This window comes from Ruditapes philippinarum, unplaced genomic scaffold, assembly GCF_026571515.1.
Source record: "Ruditapes philippinarum isolate M1 unplaced genomic scaffold, ASM2657151v2 ctg1987_1_1_1_1, whole genome shotgun sequence".
Taxonomy (NCBI): domain Eukaryota; kingdom Metazoa; phylum Mollusca; class Bivalvia; order Venerida; family Veneridae; genus Ruditapes; species Ruditapes philippinarum.
In genome coordinates, this window is record NW_026862637.1 from 966 (window position 1) to 20,562 (window position 19,597).

The following is a 19,597-nucleotide window of genomic DNA, read 5'->3' on the forward strand; positions in this document are numbered from 1 at the left end:
ATCTCAAAAAAATATTTCCAGTATGGCCATGTAAAATAACCTCAGTCAAGTGCCTTTTAAGTTTGTAACAAACATATACGATTGTGATAAGATCAGTTTTGCAGTCCAGTAAAAATGAATGACATTTTTCCATATTTTTCACTGCCTTAAAAATAAATCTTGCAATCTGGGTATAATAGAAGTGGAGGGCATCTATGTGAAATATAAGTATAATTTGGGATGTGACAGAACATCCATAGTAGTGAAAGGTAGGTAATTTTTTAACAGTTGCCATGGATACCACTGCTACAGATATCAATCATCTTTATACACAAATACAACCAGAATTGAATGACCCGGATCACTGGCAATTTCTTTTGTTATTTTCTTTGATGATAATAGAGAACCATTGACTCTTCCATTAAAATGGAATGAGGACTGTTCTGTTTACTTCTAGATGTACCCCTCCTCCTTGTTCTATTGTGCTAGCTTCCCCTAAATAGGAAGCCTGTTCATATAATATTTTTCTTCAATACTCATGCTTACTTGGTGGTTTGGATTGAGCTCCTGGTGCTCCTGCTGATGGTCTTGGAGGCCCTCCTGGGGGTCGCTGAGGGGGTGGGGGCTTAGCTGGAGGGCCTGGTCTCTGTGGAGGCCCAGGCTTATTTACAGATTGCTATAGGAAAAAAATAACAAACTAATATTTTACACAAATTTACAGTAAATATGATTTTGGAATAATAAAATTTAACAACTTTGGTTAATCTATTATACTAATTTACATAAAAGATTTCTTTAATTTGAACATACAATAAACTTTACTTTTAGACTTTTACTAAAATACTTTGGAATTTTGTAAAAATATGTGAAAATTATTCAAACCAGACAAAATTTTTTTGTTGTTTCAGAAAAAAGTAGTTTTATTAAACTCTTTCTCAAATGTTGTTTTTATGGTTTTTACATGAATACATCAAATTATTTCGCCTCCATGGTCGAGGGGTTAAAGTTGATGACTTCTAATCCAGTTACCTCTCTGGCGTGGGTTCGATCCCCGAGAGATGCTTTGGTAGTTTAGCGCGGAGGAAGGTAGTTTAGTACTAGTGTAACTCTCCAGGAACGATGGTTAGGAAACTACCTGCCTATATGACTGAAATACTGTTAGGAAAAGGCGTAAAATGAAACCAACAAACAAACATTTATATCCATAAGTGGTTATCATTCTAGTCATTCCACCAGTAATATACAGCAATATAAATAGCAACTTTCAAGCAATTACTGATAGATGAAATACTTTACATTCCCATATGTAAGAAATGTTTTAATACACATATGTCTTGGCATATGTGTTCAAAACCACAGACCATGTTTTGGCCTTTGAATTTTATAATATGAACTCAAATTTAAACATGCATTCTAAAAATAGCAAGAATAATTACCTCTGGTGCAGCTCCTCTTACTTTTGAAACTTGTTCAGGGACAATAAGCGTGTCTGCAATATTTTGTTGTTGTGGAGGAGTGGTCTCCCTTGGCCTGGCAGCAGGTGGTGGTGGCCTTGATCGACTGGCTGGTTGCGGACGTGGTGGGGGAACACCGGCCTTCTCTAAACTTGTGTTTGAGCCAGATAACATCATGGCTTCTGCAGGACTTGGTGTTCCTGTGAAGGTAACTTTAAATTTAGAACATTTCTAATATTTTCATGAAAATTGAAAAATGAATCTGGAGGCGTGCTGCTTTAAAAAGTCTTCTATCGGATGGTAATCTGATGAAGTCTGAGGTCTGTTAGTCAAATGAGTTTTAAGTTGTTGAGCAGAAAAATCTTTTTAGGTTCAATGCCACTGTGACTTTGAGTTCAAGGCTATTGTGACCTTGAGTTCAAGGCAATAATGACCTTGAGTTCATGACTATTTTGACCTAGAGTTCAAGGCTATTGTGACCGTGAGTTCAAGTCTATTGTGACTCAAAAAGCAATAGGGGGTAATTATCCAGTGAAGATTGAAGACCATGTTTCAATCGGTTGTCTATTCATTGGGTAGAAAGTTGTTTGTACAGTGTAAAATGTCTATACCTAAAAAAAGAATGATCACTACCTGAATGCGGAGAACTGCTAGCGGACCGGGATGGGTGTAGGGGTTCTGGTAATGGTTCTTGGTCTTCTTCACCATCATCGTCATCATCATCACCTGTATTTAATATTTCTATTTATATATTTGACATTCAAAACATATTGTACAATTTTTAATGAGATACTAAATATAAAAGCTCTTACACAATAACTTTTCCATATTTACTAGAAACAAACAAATTCATGGACCCTCTATATATTTTCCACAAACATTTGTGAATTAAGAGGCCGACGAAAATGGCAGGCTTTACACATTGCACTTACCAATATAGCTATGAGGAAATTCTTCATAATAAAGCTTAATATAAAACATGTCTAAATTTATGACCAGAGCTAGCACAGAAATTTGTTCATACCTTCACTATCATAACAATCGATGTCGGCAATTTCAAAATCCTCGCCAAGTAAACTATTAGTTGTGGTGTTAAAGAGAGGCTCTGTCTGCAGGGACGATGCCCTAAGTTCAAGCAGGTTTATTTCTTTCCAGTTGGCTGTCTTTAAACGTACACTGATTTTCTTTCCAGCTATCTAAAAATATCACAATGAAAAATGTAAGACTTTATTACCTTAAATCCATGCCCTCTGATCATGCTCTAAATAGGTCAATATTCAGTCAATATTGTCTTTGAAATTTTACCCCTTCAAAAAACATGAATGGTTTGATCCAAGATGAATTAAGCCCACCCCCCCCCCCCCCACCCCCATTGTCAAGCTTACTAGCATCAGCATAAGAATAGTGTGTGTAACTATTTAATGTAGAACACTTACAGCTGAAAAAGAATGAAGAATGATCACAATGTTTTTGAACCGGACTTAATATGGTAATTTTAAAAACAAGATAGCATTAGAGAAAAATGCTATGCCACCGCATTAATACAACACTAAATAGTAGTGTAGGAACAGATTTTTTTTTGTTTCTATACAATTGAAGATTGTCATAATGCATAGATCCCTGACCTATCTATTATCAGATTAGTGGTTAAATCTTTAATTTTATTCCAATAAAAGATCAGAGTAGGAATATATCAATGCACTTGAGTCTAGTGAATTTGGTTGTGAAAGTCATATTTCACACAGCCTAAATTTCATGACCACATCAAAGGACAACACAGTAAGACACTTTGTCAAAATCTAGGTCAGCTGATATCAAAGTTCACTTCACATCTTAATCTGTGCACATGGTTCAAATTTCAAAGGACAAGAAAGTAGGTCACATCATCAAAATCTAGGTCACCAGATATCAAAGTTCAATTTTACAACTAAAACTGTGCACATGGTCTAAATTTCATTGCTGTACATCAAAGGACAAGAAAGTAGGTCACTGTCCCCTTGGGCAAGGCAAAACTTTGACCCAAGGATTTAATTCAAAACAATCTTGATACAGGTCCACCAAACAACATTTCAAGTCAAATATCCAAGCTGTAGCTTTCTCCCATTCAGAAAATATTTGTTTTATTTTCTGTTTTTACTATGTGTACATAATGAGAATCACTGCCCCCGGGCAGGGCCAATTTTGACACCAGGGGAAAATTTAAACAACTTTGGTAGAGGACCTATAGATTATATTATATAGCAAACATCAAAGCTCTATGCCTTGTACCTTCAGACAAAAATATTTTATTTTTTTTACTATATGTACATAATGAAAATCAATGACCCCGGGGCGAAACCAATTTTGACCCCAGGGCTATAATTTGAACAATCTTGGTAGAGTTTCATTTCGCAATGTTTCATGCAAAATATCTTAACTCTAGCCTTTGTAAATTTAGAGAGGATGATGTTTTAAGTTTTTAATATACACATAAAGGGAAAATCTCTGGCCCCCGGGGCAGGGCTAATTTTGACACTAGAGGCAAAATTTGAACAAATTTGGTAGAGTACCTATAGATGATATCATTTAACAAATGTTAAAGCTCTTAGCCTTGTACCTTCAGACAATAAGATTTTTTTTGATTTTTTACTATATATATGTATATATTGAAAATCAATGACCCCCGGGGCGGGGGCAATTTTGACCCCAGGGCTTTAATTTGAAAAATCTTGCTAGAGGTTCACTACACAATGTTTCATGCAAAATATTTAACCTCTAGCATTTGTCAATTGCTAAACGATCTTTTTAAAAGTTCTTACTATATGTTTTTACTATAAACATATAAGGAAAACCAATGACCCCCGGGGTGGGGCCGATTTTGACCCCAGGGCTATAATTTGAACAATTTAGGCTTTTTGGGTCTTTAGAAGGTATTTTAAGTTTTTACTATATGTACATATATTGAAAATCAATGACCCCCGGGGCGGGGGCAATTTTAACCCCAGGGCTATAATTTGAACAATCTTGCTAGAGGTTCACTACACAATGTTTCATGCAAAATATCTAACCTCTAGCATTTGTCAATTGCTAAAAGATTTTTTTAAAGTTTTTACTATATGTTTTTACTATATACATATAAGGAAAACCAATGACCCCCGGGGTGGGGCCGATTTTGACCCCAGGGCTATAATTTGAACAATCTAGGCCTTTTAGGTCTTTAGAAGGTATTTTAAGTTTGTACTATATGTACATATAGTGAAAATCAATGACCCCTGTGGCGGGGCCGATTTTGGCCCCAGGGGCTATAACTTGAACAATCTTGGTAGAGGTCTACCAGACAATGCCTTGTGCAAAATATCTAAGCTCTAGGCCTTTTGGGTCTTTACAAGAAGGTATTTTAAGTTTTTACAATATGTACATATAGCGAAAATCAATGACCCCCGGGGGGCGGGGCCGATTTTGACCAAAGGGCTATAATTTGAACAATCTAGGCCTTTTAGGTCTTTAGAAGGTATTTTAAGTTTGTACTATATGTACATATAGTGAAAATCAATGACCCCTGTGGCGGGGCCGATTTTGGCCCCAGGGGCAATAACTTGAACAATCTTGGTAGAGGTCTACCAGACAATGCCTTGTGCAAAATATCTAAGCTCTAGGCCTTTTGGGTCTTTACAAGAAGGTATTTTAAGTTTTTACAATATGTACATATAGCGAAAATCAATGACCCCCGGGGGCGGGGCCGATTTTGACCAAAGGGCTATAATTTGAACAATCTTGGTAGAGGTCTACCAGACAATGCCTTATTCAAAATATCTAAGCTCAAGGCCTTTTGGGTCTTTACAAGAAGATTTTTTAAATTTATTCTTATAATTGCTTTTGGTTGCCATGGCAACCAGATTTCTGCATGAAATGATTTTCTTTGAACAACTTTGGAAGCCCTTCACCCAAGGATCAATCCTGCCAAGTTTGGTTGAAATTGGACTAGTGTTTTTTTACAAGAAGATTTTTTAAGTTCACTATATAATCTATATAACAAACACACAAACAAACACACAGGTGAATCGCTATATGCCACCGCATCGCAGATGCTGCGGTGGCATAATAAACCCTTTAAAAATATGAAAATAATTATTCTTAGATCAAATTTCTATACCTTTTTTAAAACAAGAGCTTTCCACATGACAGTGTGCTCTACTATTCTATGTGCTTAATATAATAAGTTCAAAAAGGGGTCATAATTCCGTTAAAATCCATGTCAGAGTTATGGACCTTGGTCAGTGACCTCCAATTATGCTCTCAAGTAAGCCCCATTCCCTCTGTAGTTTTTGAGATACCAACTTGCACCTAAAAACTTAACCAAAATGTGACACAGATGGCTAGGTGAGCAAAATATCTTTCTTATTCATCAAACAGTCAAGCTAAAAATAAAAAAAATATATTTCCTACACAATTGTTTGATATTTTACACATGTAATGATTTTTATGATACATCTTGACATCTTACAAATTGCTAACCTCTAATTTATCCTGTTGTACAGCTTCTAAAACCATTTGACCATTCTTAAATATTAACCACATGTCCTCATCAACAAATCTGAAGAAAAAAACAACTCAATTTTATAACAATGACAGGCAGCTAAAAAGCTTCACAATGCTAGTTGAAAATTATCAAAGAAACCCATACCACAGGTATAGTCAGGTTAGTTGGCAAATCATTTTGTAAGAAGCTTCACTCTTTTTTGTTATTTTTTTTTAATACAAATTGCTTCTGGTAAAAATAAAAGATCTCTTTCCTAAGGATAAAGTCAAGCCAATGTGCACAATATTCTGGGCAGTCTGACCAAACTGTATAAATTTTGCTGTAATTAAGATAACTTATTCATGCCTGGGAAATCTTATATTAACTTTCTAAACAAGAGGGTCATGATGGCCCTGAAATCGCTCTTCTGAATATAAAAACTCTCCATGACAAAGAACAAGTAATATTGTAAAGTATAAAACAAGAGGGTCACGATGGCCCTGAAATCGCTCACCTGAAAATAAAAACTCTCCATGACAAGGACCAAGTAATATTGTAAAAGAATAAAACTAGAAATGTGTCCATAGGACACGGATGCCCCCACACGCCACTGTTCTGTCAATCTTATGACTCTAGGTCAAATATTTTTTGGACTACATGTGCCACAAGTTGAAAACTAAAAATCAACAAAAGGCCATAATTCTGTTAAATTTGGTCGCAGCAAAAATTCCTTACTTTAAAACCATCTACACATTAAGGTTGTTCATCCCTGGAAGTTTAAGCAAAATCTGCCATTTGGTTTAAGAGGAGTTGCATTCACAAAATTTCTACATAGTATATAGTGAAAAAATCAACAAAGGGCCATAATTCTGTAAAATTTGGTCACAGCGAAAATTCCTTCCTTTACTACCATCTACACCTTAAGATTGTTCATCCCTGTAAGTTTAAGCAAAATCTGCCACCCGGTTTAAGAGGAGTTGCGTTCACAAAATTTCTACATAGTATATAGTGAAAAAATCAACAAAGGGCCATAATTCTGTAAAATTTGGTCGCATCAAAAATTCCTTCCTTTACTACCATCTACACCTTAAGGTTGTTCATCCCTGTAAGTTTAAGCAAAATTTGCCATCCTGTTTAAGAGGAGTTGCGGTCACAAAATTTCTACATAGTATATAGTGAAAAAATCAACAAAGGGCCATAATTCTGTTAAATTTGGTAGCAGCAAAAATTCCTTCCTTTACTACCATCTACACATTAAGGTTGTTCATCCCTGTAAGTTTAAGCAAAATCTGTCATCTGGTTTAAGAGTAGTTGCGTTCACAAAATTTCTATATAGTATCTAGTAAAAAAATCAACAAAGGGCCATAATTCTCTTAAATTTGGTCACAGCAAAAATTCCTTCCTTTACTACCATCTACATATTAAGGTTGTTCATCCCTGTAAGTTTAAGCAAAATCTGCCATCCGGTTAAAGAGGAGTTGCGTTCACAAGATTTCGGGACGTACGGACGGACGGACTGACGGACGGACAAGTGCAACGCTATATGCACCCACATTGTGGGGGCATAAAAATGCAGATGCAAAATTTAACTCTTAAACTGATTTCACAAAGTCTATATTTGTATCTGAAATAGTGTGTGTGTAAAAACATAACTTGTTGCTATTTCTAAGGGAAACTAACAGTTCAAAAAGATGTGTACATATAAGAAAAATCAATGACCCCCCTGGGATATGGACAATTTTGACCCCAGGGCTTTTATTTGAACAAACTTGTTAGCACACACTATAAAATATTTAATATTAAATATCTAAGCTCTAGCTCTTCGGGTTTTTTCAAAGAAGACTTTTGTTTTTACAATATACATATAAGGAAAATCAATGACCCTTTGGGCTGGCCAATTTTGTCCCCAGGGCTTTATTTGAATAAACTTAATAGACACTCATTAGAAAATGTTTCGTGCTAAATATCTTAAATTCTAGCTCTTTGGGTTTTAAGAGAAGTTTTTTGTTCTGCATGGAATTAAATTCTTTCAAAGGTGACCACCAAAGAAACATTTCTTTGAAGTTTGGATGAAATCGGCTTTGTGGTTTATAAGGAGATGTCGTTTAAAGTAAATGTTTACGGATGGACTACTTATGGATGCCGGACTGACACCGGTCGAATTGTGATCGCAAAAGCTCACCTTGTCATTTTCTGACAGGTGAGCTAAAAATGAAAAAAGTAACTATTAACCTCACTAAGATTATTTCTCCAAATTCTGAGAAAGTCCCCACTATTTCATCCACCAGGTCATCATCAAATTCACCATTTTCAGAGGATATAATAACTGTAGCATCTTGTGGTCCCTGTACAGATAAAACCTCCTCAAACACCTGGTCTCTTTCTCTCTCCTTAACAGACATCACCTGTACATCAAACAGTCCCATAACTGGCCTGAAATGATGATAATAGCTTAATAATATATCTGAAATAACTGGCCTGAAATAATGATAATAGCTTAATGGTAGATCTGAAATAACTGGCCTGAAATGATAATAATAGCTTAATGGTAGATCTGAAATAACTGGCCTGAAATGATAATAATAGCTTAATGATATATCTGAAATAACTGGCCTGAAATAATGATAATAGCTTAATGGTAGATCTGAAATAACTGGCCTGAAATGATGATAATAGCTTAATGATATATCTGAAATAACTGGCCTGAAATGATAATAATAGCTTAATGATATATCTGAAATAACTGGCCTGAAATGATAATAATAGCTTAATGATATATCTGAAATAACTGGCCTGAAATGATAATAATAGCTTAATGGTAGATCTGAAATAACTTATACATGTGTATATATGTTAGCATGAAATATCGAATATCTTATTTCATATAGCAATCCTTTTGATTTTTGATATGATGATAACAAATTCATAAATAGGCGAATGAAGAAATATACTGTTTTGACAAAATGGCAAATTTGGACAGCTTGAATTTAAAGCATTCTACAGTATAATTTAAGGTAGCTCGCTACTTTCTGACCGAAATATGACAACATCTCAGATCTTGATGATTTTAGGTATGCAAACATATAAATATGTGAGCTTTACTTCTGCAGTATTATTTTATAAATAAACAGCGTTACTCTGACGTCAAAGCGCCCTCTATCGGTGGCGGTGAAATTGCGTCTTTTTTATCAATAAACCGGTCTGTTCTTATCAATTTTCATCCGATTTCCTTCATTTTAATATCATAATGTTCAGTAAATGTATGTCTTTGTAATGATGTCTTTCTTTAACATTTACTTAATAGTCTGAGATTTTACGTCATTTTTCTCTACTTTCTGACGTCCATATTTGATGCAAATATCGCGCGATATCGCATTAAAGATTGTGTAATAAAAAAAATTCAACACGGTGAATTTTGCTATAATTTTCCGAGCGTGTAGTGAGATAGTGACGGAAAAATATTTATGCAATAAAAATATAGGGTCAACGCGTAAGATATTTTGCTATAACTGTTTTAAAATAAAATAAGGGCGAGTGAAACGTTATGATTTTGGTGATGTTAATAGTTGTTGGAGTTCAAAGAATAATACCAAATAACAATTTTCTTACGTCAAACATTACGATAGTAAGTATAAACAACACAGGGACTTGATGAAATGTATATTTTTTAAATTGTTGATTATTTTCTCATTGAAAGCATGCGCTAGATGAGCACATTTACAATGCTTTATCCGACAATTCCTTTTTAAATACTTTTCTAATTTGCACGACACAGTCTCATACATCTTTTAATTCTAATTTTATAATGTGATGTTGTTAAAGTGTTATATTATTATATGAATTAACTAGTTTTAGCGCAAAAAATAAGATTCACATATTGCTGTATGAATGTAGTAAGAATACAAGAAGCGCCGCAATGCGACGAAAACCAGGTTTTCAACGACCAAGTTTTGATGTGACAGCAAACAATAGGTCAAAGTGCACTGAAGTTATTGAGTAGATACTAAAAATTCTATTGTAAGCAAATTACCTTGACCTTGCTCCCAGATATCTAAGTAGCAATCCAAAGCTGCCACTCAGCAAGTTCGGTGTCAAAAGGTCAAAGCAAACTCAAGTTATAACATGAAAACTAAATGCATTAACCTTGATCACAGACACCTGGGTAGCAATCCCAAGCTGCCTCTTGATATAAGCTACCCATTCATCAAGTTTGGTGTCAATAGGCCAAAGCAAACTCAAGTTATTGAGCAGAAACTGAATTTCTATTTTAAGTAACAGTGACCTTGACCTTGATCACAGACACCTGGGTAGCAATCCAAGCTGCCTCTTAATATAACCTATCCATACACCAAGTTTGGTGTCATTAGGCCAAAGCAATCTCAAGTTATTGTGCGGAAAACTGAATTTCTATTTTTAGTAACAGTGACCTTGACCTAGATCACAGACACCTGGGCAGCAATCCCAAGCTGCCTCTAGATACAACCTATCCATACACCCAAGTTTGGTGTAAATAGGCCAAAGCAAACTCAAGTTATTGAGCGGAAACTGAATTTCTATTTTTAGTAACAGTGACCTTGATCACAGACACCTGGGTAGCAATCCCAAGCTGCCTCTTAATATAAGCTATCCATACACCAAGTTTGGTGTCATTAGGCCAAAGCAAACTCAAGTTACTAAGCGGAAACTGAATTTCTATTTTTAGTTACAGTGACCTTGACCTTGATCACAGACACCTGGGTAGCAATCCCAAGCTGCCTCTTGATATAAGCTACCTACACACCAAGTTTGGTGTCAATAGGCCAAAGCAAACTAAAGTTATTCAGCGGAAACCAAAAGTTGACGCCGGCCCGCCTGCCGGCCCGCCTGCCGGCCCACCCGCAGACTTCGGCATTACAATAACCCGGTGTTCGTTGAAAACCTGGTTAATAAGGTCGCTTAGCTTATACCCGTAGAATGTTTATTTTACGTTACATTCAGCATAAAATCACATAAAGGCAGACGAGCCTCGGTGTCAAAACACATCGTAAAAATACAATTCAAATAGATATGCATACAAATGTGCCGAAATAAGTGATAAATAAAATTCAGAAATAATATTCAAATATGTTAAAGGGACTGAGGTATTTTGACATGATGGAACTGAAAATATTTTTTCCAGATAAATGTACCATTTGATGTAGGTTTACACCACAAATCTTTGTGCAAAATTTCAGAGCATTCGCGCACTTCGTTTTTCCAGAATAATTATTCAAAATGACTAGAAATGTGTCATCATGCCACGGATGCCCCCGCATGCAGCCAAAATTTCAGATGGTGCATTAATAATTTTTTTCATTTTAAGTTCAAAGCCCTTAAAACTTTTCAATGTTAACACAAACCATTTCCATACAATGTTCAAGGCACTGAAATTATTCAGTCTTAACCTTTTAGAAATAGCATATTGTATATTTGTAGCCAAAAAAATGGCTAAAAGAATGAGTACTGAAACTGAAAGTTCAAAATTTTTCCAACATTCAGGAAAGATAAGTTTGTCTAAAATCATTGAACCACGACCAAATTCAAACTTAAACTGCTTATTCCTAAGATGTATCTATATTATTTTCAAAGTGAAAGGGACATAACTCTGCCAAAAAATCATCAAACCATGACCAAATTCCAACTTGACCTGCCCATTCCTTTGACATATCCATACGTCAAATTAAAGTTGAATATGTAACACTGTTGGGTAGATAATGAACAGAAACTGTAAATTTCATATTACTTTCAAAGTGAAAGGGGGCATTACTCTGCCAAAAATCATTGAACCATGACCAAATTCGAACTTGGCCTGGGCATTCCAAAAACATATCCATATGTCAAATTTGAGTTGAATGTGTTGTACCATTGGGGAGATAATAAACGGAAACTTAAAATTTCATATTACTTTCAAAGTGAAAGGGGCATAACTCTGCCAAAAATCATTGAACCATGACCAAATTTGAACTTGACCTGCGCATTCCTTTGATGCATCCATATGTCACGTTTGAGTTGAATGTGTACACGTACCTTGAGGGAGATAATGAACGGAAACTGAAAATTTCATATTATTTTCAAAGTAAAAGGGGCATAACTCTGCCAAAACTCATCGAACCATGACCAAATTCGATCTTGACCTGTATTTTCTCATGACATATCCATATGTCAAATTTGAGTTGAATGTGTCCAACCGTTCTAAAGATAATGAACGGAAACTTATAATGACAGAATGACAGAAGGACGGAAGGATGGAAGGACGGAAGGACGGAATGACGGAACAGGGTAACACTTTATGCCCCGGCCATTACATGGCGGGGGCATAAAAAGTGTTTAAACGCTTTTCATCCAAATCAGGCTAACAAAAGCATAAAAATACGATTTTCAATTTATTTCAAAGTATATTTCTTAACTATCTTTGCATATATTTCTGTTTAAAGTGCCCAGCTCATTTATGTAAGAAATTCAAATGTTATGTGTTTAGCTTTTCAATCTCAGTGGAGTCCCTTTAAGAATATTTAAAAACAAACTGTACAAGAAACAAAAACCTTTATTTTGTTTTTATTTTTGCTTACCATTTCTAAGTCTGTGCAATACATAGATTATATAATTTTATTTCATGCTTTCCAGTGTTTTATTGTAATATATCAGATGATTATATTCTGATAAACCACTAGTGAAATTTATAAAATATAATTTTCACTGTAGCCGGACTATATCTGAATGATGAAAAGAAAATCAAAACTGAATGGAATAACAGGCAAAAATAAATGCCGTCATGCGTAAATTTTGCTTCTTTCGGAAAAGAAAGTCGATGTCACCATACATTATGCTAAAAATGTAACAAAATTAGAGAAATTTAACAGAACTTTATTTCAAATTTGTTGATGTGACGTCATGATGTGATGACGTCACGAAGGAGAATGTGCGACGTTACGCGGCAAAATCAGTAAAAATTACTTAAAATTACTTAAAACGCATGAAATAAAAAGAAAATTTATTTGTTTTACATATAAGATTGAAATATATTTCATTCGTGAACACCAGCTATTATATTTTCACTCGTGGCTACGCCACTCGTGAAAATATTGCATCTGGTGTTCACTCAGTGAAATTATATTTCAATCTTACATGCAAAACAAACAAATATCCTCTATATAATCTAATTAAAATGTCATGATAATTAGAAAATGAGCACTTATGTGACAAACTATAAACTATTTTTGAAGCAAAATCATACTGAATAAAAAAATATATAAGCATATTCGCAACTGCAGACTCGAATGTGAAACACCTAATATAACCATTACTCAACTCGGATTCATTACCGCTTTTTCATTACTGTACAGTATAACATAGCGGCCCTCAAAGTATTATTTATTTCTAAAGAGTTCCACTACATTTTACCTCTGTAGAGCAACCACTCTAGGCAACAAAGGGCATTTCTATGTAAAGGTTATACTGTATATTTTAATTAAATACAAAATATTATTATTAAATAACTTGTGCAACTTTTGTTACCACTGAATACGAATAATGTATTATGTTGACGTTATCTTGTTCATTTTTTAATACAATACAGTTTGCTTTAAAACAAAAATAAAAAAACAAGAAAAAAAACAACCTCACAACACGTGATTATGATGTTAGCAATAAAATGGACTTCTCCCTTATTAACGGAGATCATAATCAGGTTTTTTTTACTTTGAATATTCTTCTGTTGATACGTTGTAATCGGTAAAGTGATCTTACGCTGAATTCGGAAGGCATGGATTCGAGACACGATTGCGTATTGTACTAATAGATTATCCTTTAGAATTGTTTACTGTGTATGAAATGTTTCAAGGTCCACCTCGGACTGCTGTCATTCATTTCCAAAGAGAAGTTGATACTGTGAGAAACACTGGTTTCGTTAAATTCCCTCCGCTTAAATTGAAATACTGTTGAAAGCGGCGTTAAACCCAATATTAAAAAAAAGAAGATATAAAACATAAAATGCATAGTTCATTATTTTCATAGGCTCTACATAGCACTGCATTATGTGCAGACAAAAAACGAGCTTCTCCCACAACCATATTCTCAAAAATTGAGGGTCCTACATGGTCCTCAATACAAGGGAATCTGTATTTGATATGCAAAATTGTCCGCTTCTGAACATACAAAATAAATCAACGGAACTTTCGCCTTTAATCGAGAAATGATCGCGGCTTCAGGTCGCCTCAAAGATGCGCTAGTAAACGCATACTGCGAGTCAGCTAGTTTAAAATAAATAAGAACATCTGTAATCATGTGAAATACGTGAGAAATTAAAGCCATAGCATGAGAGCGTGATTCCTGCTTTAAATCTGAGTCTCACGCTTACTCTTAGTGCAGGGTATTTAGCTGCGAGAGAAAATAGAATACCTGATGGCTGTTAATAAATAAATTTTTATACATGTAGATATTTTTGAATTAAATGTCTGCTAGATTTTATAATATAATTAAGACTACCTACGTACAAATCGTTGCTACTTCCAGTTGATCATATATTTTTGAAACGTAAATTTGATTTATTTCCTACCACAGACATAGATGTTATCTATGTCTCTGTTCCTACTAACTGATATATACAATTCAAAATTGTTACATATGATAACATGGAAGTTTGTGTAGTACCGAGATACACATAACATGATGACATTGCGACTGCACCAGCCTTTTCATTCTTTTTTTCTGACATTCTTTGCAAAATTTATATTTTTATAATTTCCACTTAGGTGGCCCTTTAATTATATCTTTCAATATTCTGAATTGTCTTTCAGTCCTCGAGGTATTTATATCCATTCGTTGCAGTTTTTCAGCGATTGATACCAACTTTTGCAGACAGTTATACCCTGATTTGTTGTACATGTATATAATTGAAGATATTCATCGAAATGCAGGCATCTGACAGGACTTTTAAAAGAACATTTTTACGGAACATGTCTACAAACTATTGTTGTTGATGGTTTTCACACATTTTTATTCCTGTCAGTATGTTATTTATCGAAAAAGTCGTGAAAATTTCCTTGAGAAAAATATTTGACGTCACCAAAAACATTACGTTTTACTCACCCTTTATTTTATATTCAAATAGTAATAGCAAAATATCTTTCGCGTTGACCCTATATTTTTATTGCATAAATATTTTCTTTTATGACTTCACTACATGTTAAAAAAATTAAAGCAAAATTCACTGTGTTGATTTTTTATTATTTCACAATCTTTATTGCGATATCGCGCGATATTTGCATCAAATATGGACGTCAGAACGTGAGGGAAAATAACGTAGAATCGCAGAGTATTAAGCAAATGTTCAAGAAAGACATCGTTACAAAGACATACATTTACTGAACATTATAAAATTAAAATGAAGGAAATTAGATGAAAATTGATAATAACAGACATGTTTATTGATAAAAAAGACGCAATTTCGCCGCCACCGATAGAGGGCGCTTTGACGTCATAGTAACGCTGTTTATTTATAAAATAATGCTGCAGAAGTAAAGCTTACATATCTACATGTCTGTATACCAGAAATCATCAAGAACTGAGATATTGTCAAATTTCGGTCGGAAAGTAGCGAGCTACCTTAAAGCCTTGTACACAGTATATAAGTCAACTTCAACAACGAATGTTGTCTTTTCAGTTTTGAAATATGATTACCTATGATCAGATGTTTTTAGCTCTGATCTTGTGTATAGCAATAATTTTGGCCAAGCTTCCAGGTCTTCATCCATAGCCTCTTCATCTGAAATGTAAACATACCTAATAATTCTATCAAGTCAGATCCTGTGACATACACCTTATTGTTTTAAACCCTTTCCGTACTAAATTTCTTAAAATGGACACGCCCATCTTTAAATCTGGACATATTTGTTCATTATTTTCAAGGGAAAATTTGAAAATATTTACTAACTGATTGGTGAATTTTGCAGACCATGATCAGTTGGCACGTCCTTGCTGATGAGAGAACTAACAGGGAAGTTGGTATTCAGTGTGAAAATAAAACTTGACCATGATATTTAATAAAAATAGTGACCAAACCTTGATTTTAGTATTTAATGAGAGGACAAATCTTGATTCCAGTATTTAATGAAAGAACAAACCTGGATTTTGGTACTTAATGAGAGAACAAACCTGAATTTTGGAACTTAATGACAGAACTAATCTGGATTTTGTTACTTAATGAGAGAACAAACCTGGATTTTGGTACATAATGAGAAAACAAACCTGGATTTTGGTAAATAATGAGGATACAAACATGTATGTTGGTATTTAATAATGGAACAAACCTGGATTTTGGTGTTTTATGAATGGATTATGTTTCCACAGAACCCTGTCTGTCCAAGCTGGTGTTCGACTTTTATCACTGGTATCGTAGTCGTCACAAAACTGGTCATACTTGTAAGTGGGAGCAAAATTTGTGAGAGCTTCTTTAAAACCTTGGAACGTCTACAAAATATACAAGCATTTATTAGTTGATACAGTATTTGCTTATATGTCATGTGTGATCTTTGCAAATATGTCATCTGTGGTCTCTGCAAACAAAGAAAAATTTTCATAATACTATTCCAACATCCCAAATCATGTACCCCTCTCACTTACTGTATTAAACAACAACAGTGATCACTGATCACATGTGTCACCTCATGATAGCTAAAACAGCTGTAAACACTTTCCGAACTAGCAGACGACAGGCTATTCTTAGCAGTAGTTTTTCGAGTGACGATAACCTGTTGTATAACTCACTGCATAAAATCGTATGTAAAATGGTCTTTTGTATGTTTGTATGTTTTGGGTTTTACGTCACATCGACACAGTATAGGTCATATCGCGATGTTCCAGCTTAACAGGTGGAGGAAGACCTGAGGTGCCCCTCCGTGCATTATTTCAGGCACGAACGGGCACCTGAGTAGAACCACCGACGTTCCGTAAGCTAGCTTGATAGCTTCCTCACATAAAAGAATCCAAAGTCCCTGTAGGATTTCGAACCCACAGCAGTGAGGGGCAAGTGGTTTGAAGTCAACGACCTTAACCACTCGGCCACGGACGCCCGTAAAATGGTCTGACTAATGGTTAAGATTTAACAGTAAATGTGTCAAAAGATGTGTTGAAGTATATACTGTGATGAAGCTTAGATCAAAAGCATTCCATTTCCAGCTTAATTTGTATTGTTTTAGCATAGGAGATATCAATTTTACTTGAAGATAAGAGAAACAACTCATATCTTTTCACTTGATATACCTTGGTTATTTACGTAGTTAATATTAAAAGTGTTTATGACTTAGTGGTCAAATTTTTGTAATCGTAGAAACTTGACATCAGAGTTGATGCCAACATTTATAATTATACAACACATGCTTTTCAATCAGTGCTGTGCAGTTTTTAAACAGTCCACTTGGGTGCATCAGTTGTATGTTAGCAAAAAAAAACAAAAACTGCTGCACTATAATAATAAAATTTTTCACAGCTTGATGACCGTTTTCCACATTTTAAAGATATGGGTAGAAATGACTCATTTTTACAGCCTTAACATTAAGTAAAAACTGAACTGATAAACTTGTTCTTGAACCTCTGACAAAACACTTGCTGAATCGTTAAGTACATATACCAAGAAAGAAAAACGGAAAATATTAGTTGACTAATCTAATTTCATTTCTTCAAACAACACTAGACATATTGTCCTTCCTACAGAAAACAGTTTCAGCGGTTACGTACTTTAAATAATTCAAAAACAATTACATAAATTCTTTTAGTTGGTCATTTTTTTCCAGTGTCAAGATGTTTTCCAAGTATTTCTCTTTATTGTTACATGTCGTGGCTGATATGTATGGTATATAAATTGGAATAAACACTTTTTATGTAAACATAACGAGGAAGATATCACATCACATGGGTATCATTGTTTTATACAAGAGCCACCGCCGAGCGGGGGCAACGCTCGTCTTTTCACTTTCTCTAAAAGCAAACAAAGAAATGTTTGAACAAAATCTTTAACGTTTCCTTTTTATAAAATTAATCGGTCTGTATTTTCACATTAGTTGTGTCTATATATTTTAAATAGAAACACGCAATTCTATAAATAGAAAATTCTATAAATAGAAACATGCAATTCTATAAATAAAAACAAGCAATTCTATAAATAGAAAGTTCTATAAATAGATACACGTGGTGGAGTCACGTGGTGACAGTGGTGGAGTCATGTGATGAAGTCACGTGGTGGAGTCACATGGTGGTGTCACGTGGTGGTGGTGACATGTGGTAGTCATGTGGTGGAGTCACGTGGTGGTGTCACGTGGTGGAGTCACGTGGTGGTGTCATGTGGTGGTGTCACCTGGTGGTGGTGACACGTGTTGTTGTTGTTGTTGTTGATAATGATATTATATATATACACAGACACACACCAATAAATATATATGGTTATTTAATGCACAAATCTGAGAATTCAGTAATTTAAACTTCAAGGTCAAGGTCATTAAACAGCCCAAGTGTTTGATAAACCACAACGTCTTGTCCTTAAGTATGTTCTGTTATAATATGAAGTTGATCCCTTCAATAATAGCAAAGTTACAGCCAGTTACAGACAAAACAATGAAATTTCGATAATTTGAACTTCAAAGTCAAGGTCATTAATGAGTGAAGGTCAAGGTCTGTCTGGTTATCTTTAGGGTTATCCTTGAACATTATTATGTTCAAGTTTGAAGACAATCCATTCAATAATAACAAAGTTACAGCCAATAATAGCCAAACTAGAAATGTGTCCATAGGACACTGATGCCCCCCCACGCCACTGTTCTGTCAATCTTATGACTCTAGGTCAAATATTTTTTGGACTACATGTGCCACAAGTTGAAAACTAAAAATCAACAAAGGACCATAATTCTGTTAAATTTGTTCGCAGCAAAAATTCCTTCCTTTACTACCATCTACACATTAAGGTTGTTCATCTCTGGAAGTTTAAGCAAAATCTGCCATCCGGTTTAAGAGGAGTTGCGTTCACAAAATTTCTAATAGTATATAATGAAAAAATCAAAAAAGGGCCATAATTCTGTTAAATTTGGTTGCAGCAAAATTCCTTTCTTTACTTCCATCTACACATTAAGGTTGTTCATCCCTGGAAGTTTAAGCAAAATCTACCATCCGGTTTAAGAAGAGTTGCATTCACAAAATTTCTACATAGTATATAGTGAAAAAATCAACAAAGGGCCATAATTCTGTAAAATTCGGTCGAAGCGAAAATTCCTTCCTTTACTACCATCTACACCTGAAGGTTGTTCATTCCTGTAAGTTTAAGCAAAATCTGCCATCCGGTTTAAGAGGAGTTGCGTTCACAAAATTTCTACATAGTATCTAGTGAAAAAATCAACAAATATAATTCTGTTAAATTTGGTCGCAGCAAAAATTCCTTCCTTTACTACCATCTACACATTAAGGTTGTTCATCCCTGTAAGTTTAAGCAAAATCTGCCATCCGGTTTAAGAGGAGTTGCGTTCACAAGATTTCGGGACGTACGGACTGACGGACGGACGGACGGACTGACATACGGACGGACAAGTGCAACGCTATATGCTCCCACATTGTGGGGGCATAAAAAATGAAAATTTCAATAATTTGACCTTCAAAGTCAAGGTCA

The 19,597-nt window shown here is 34.7% G+C and overlaps 1 protein-coding gene across 1 annotated transcript in view; it reads right to left on the reverse strand.

Annotated features, from left to right (window-relative positions):
- Positions 1–525: 525 nt before the first annotated feature.
- LOC132719668 (synaptojanin-1-like) overlaps positions 526–19,597 on the reverse strand; it is a gene marked incomplete at its 3' end in the record, with an annotated part of 60,187 nt that continues 41,115 nt past the window's right edge. Inside the window, 8 exon segments of the mRNA XM_060703478.1 lie at positions 526–655; positions 1,416–1,633; positions 2,067–2,159; positions 2,458–2,629; positions 5,928–6,006; positions 8,164–8,364; positions 15,628–15,712; positions 16,257–16,416. Coding sequence (XP_060559461.1) covers positions 526–655; positions 1,416–1,633; positions 2,067–2,159; positions 2,458–2,629; positions 5,928–6,006; positions 8,164–8,364; positions 15,628–15,712; positions 16,257–16,416 — 1,138 coding nt within the window.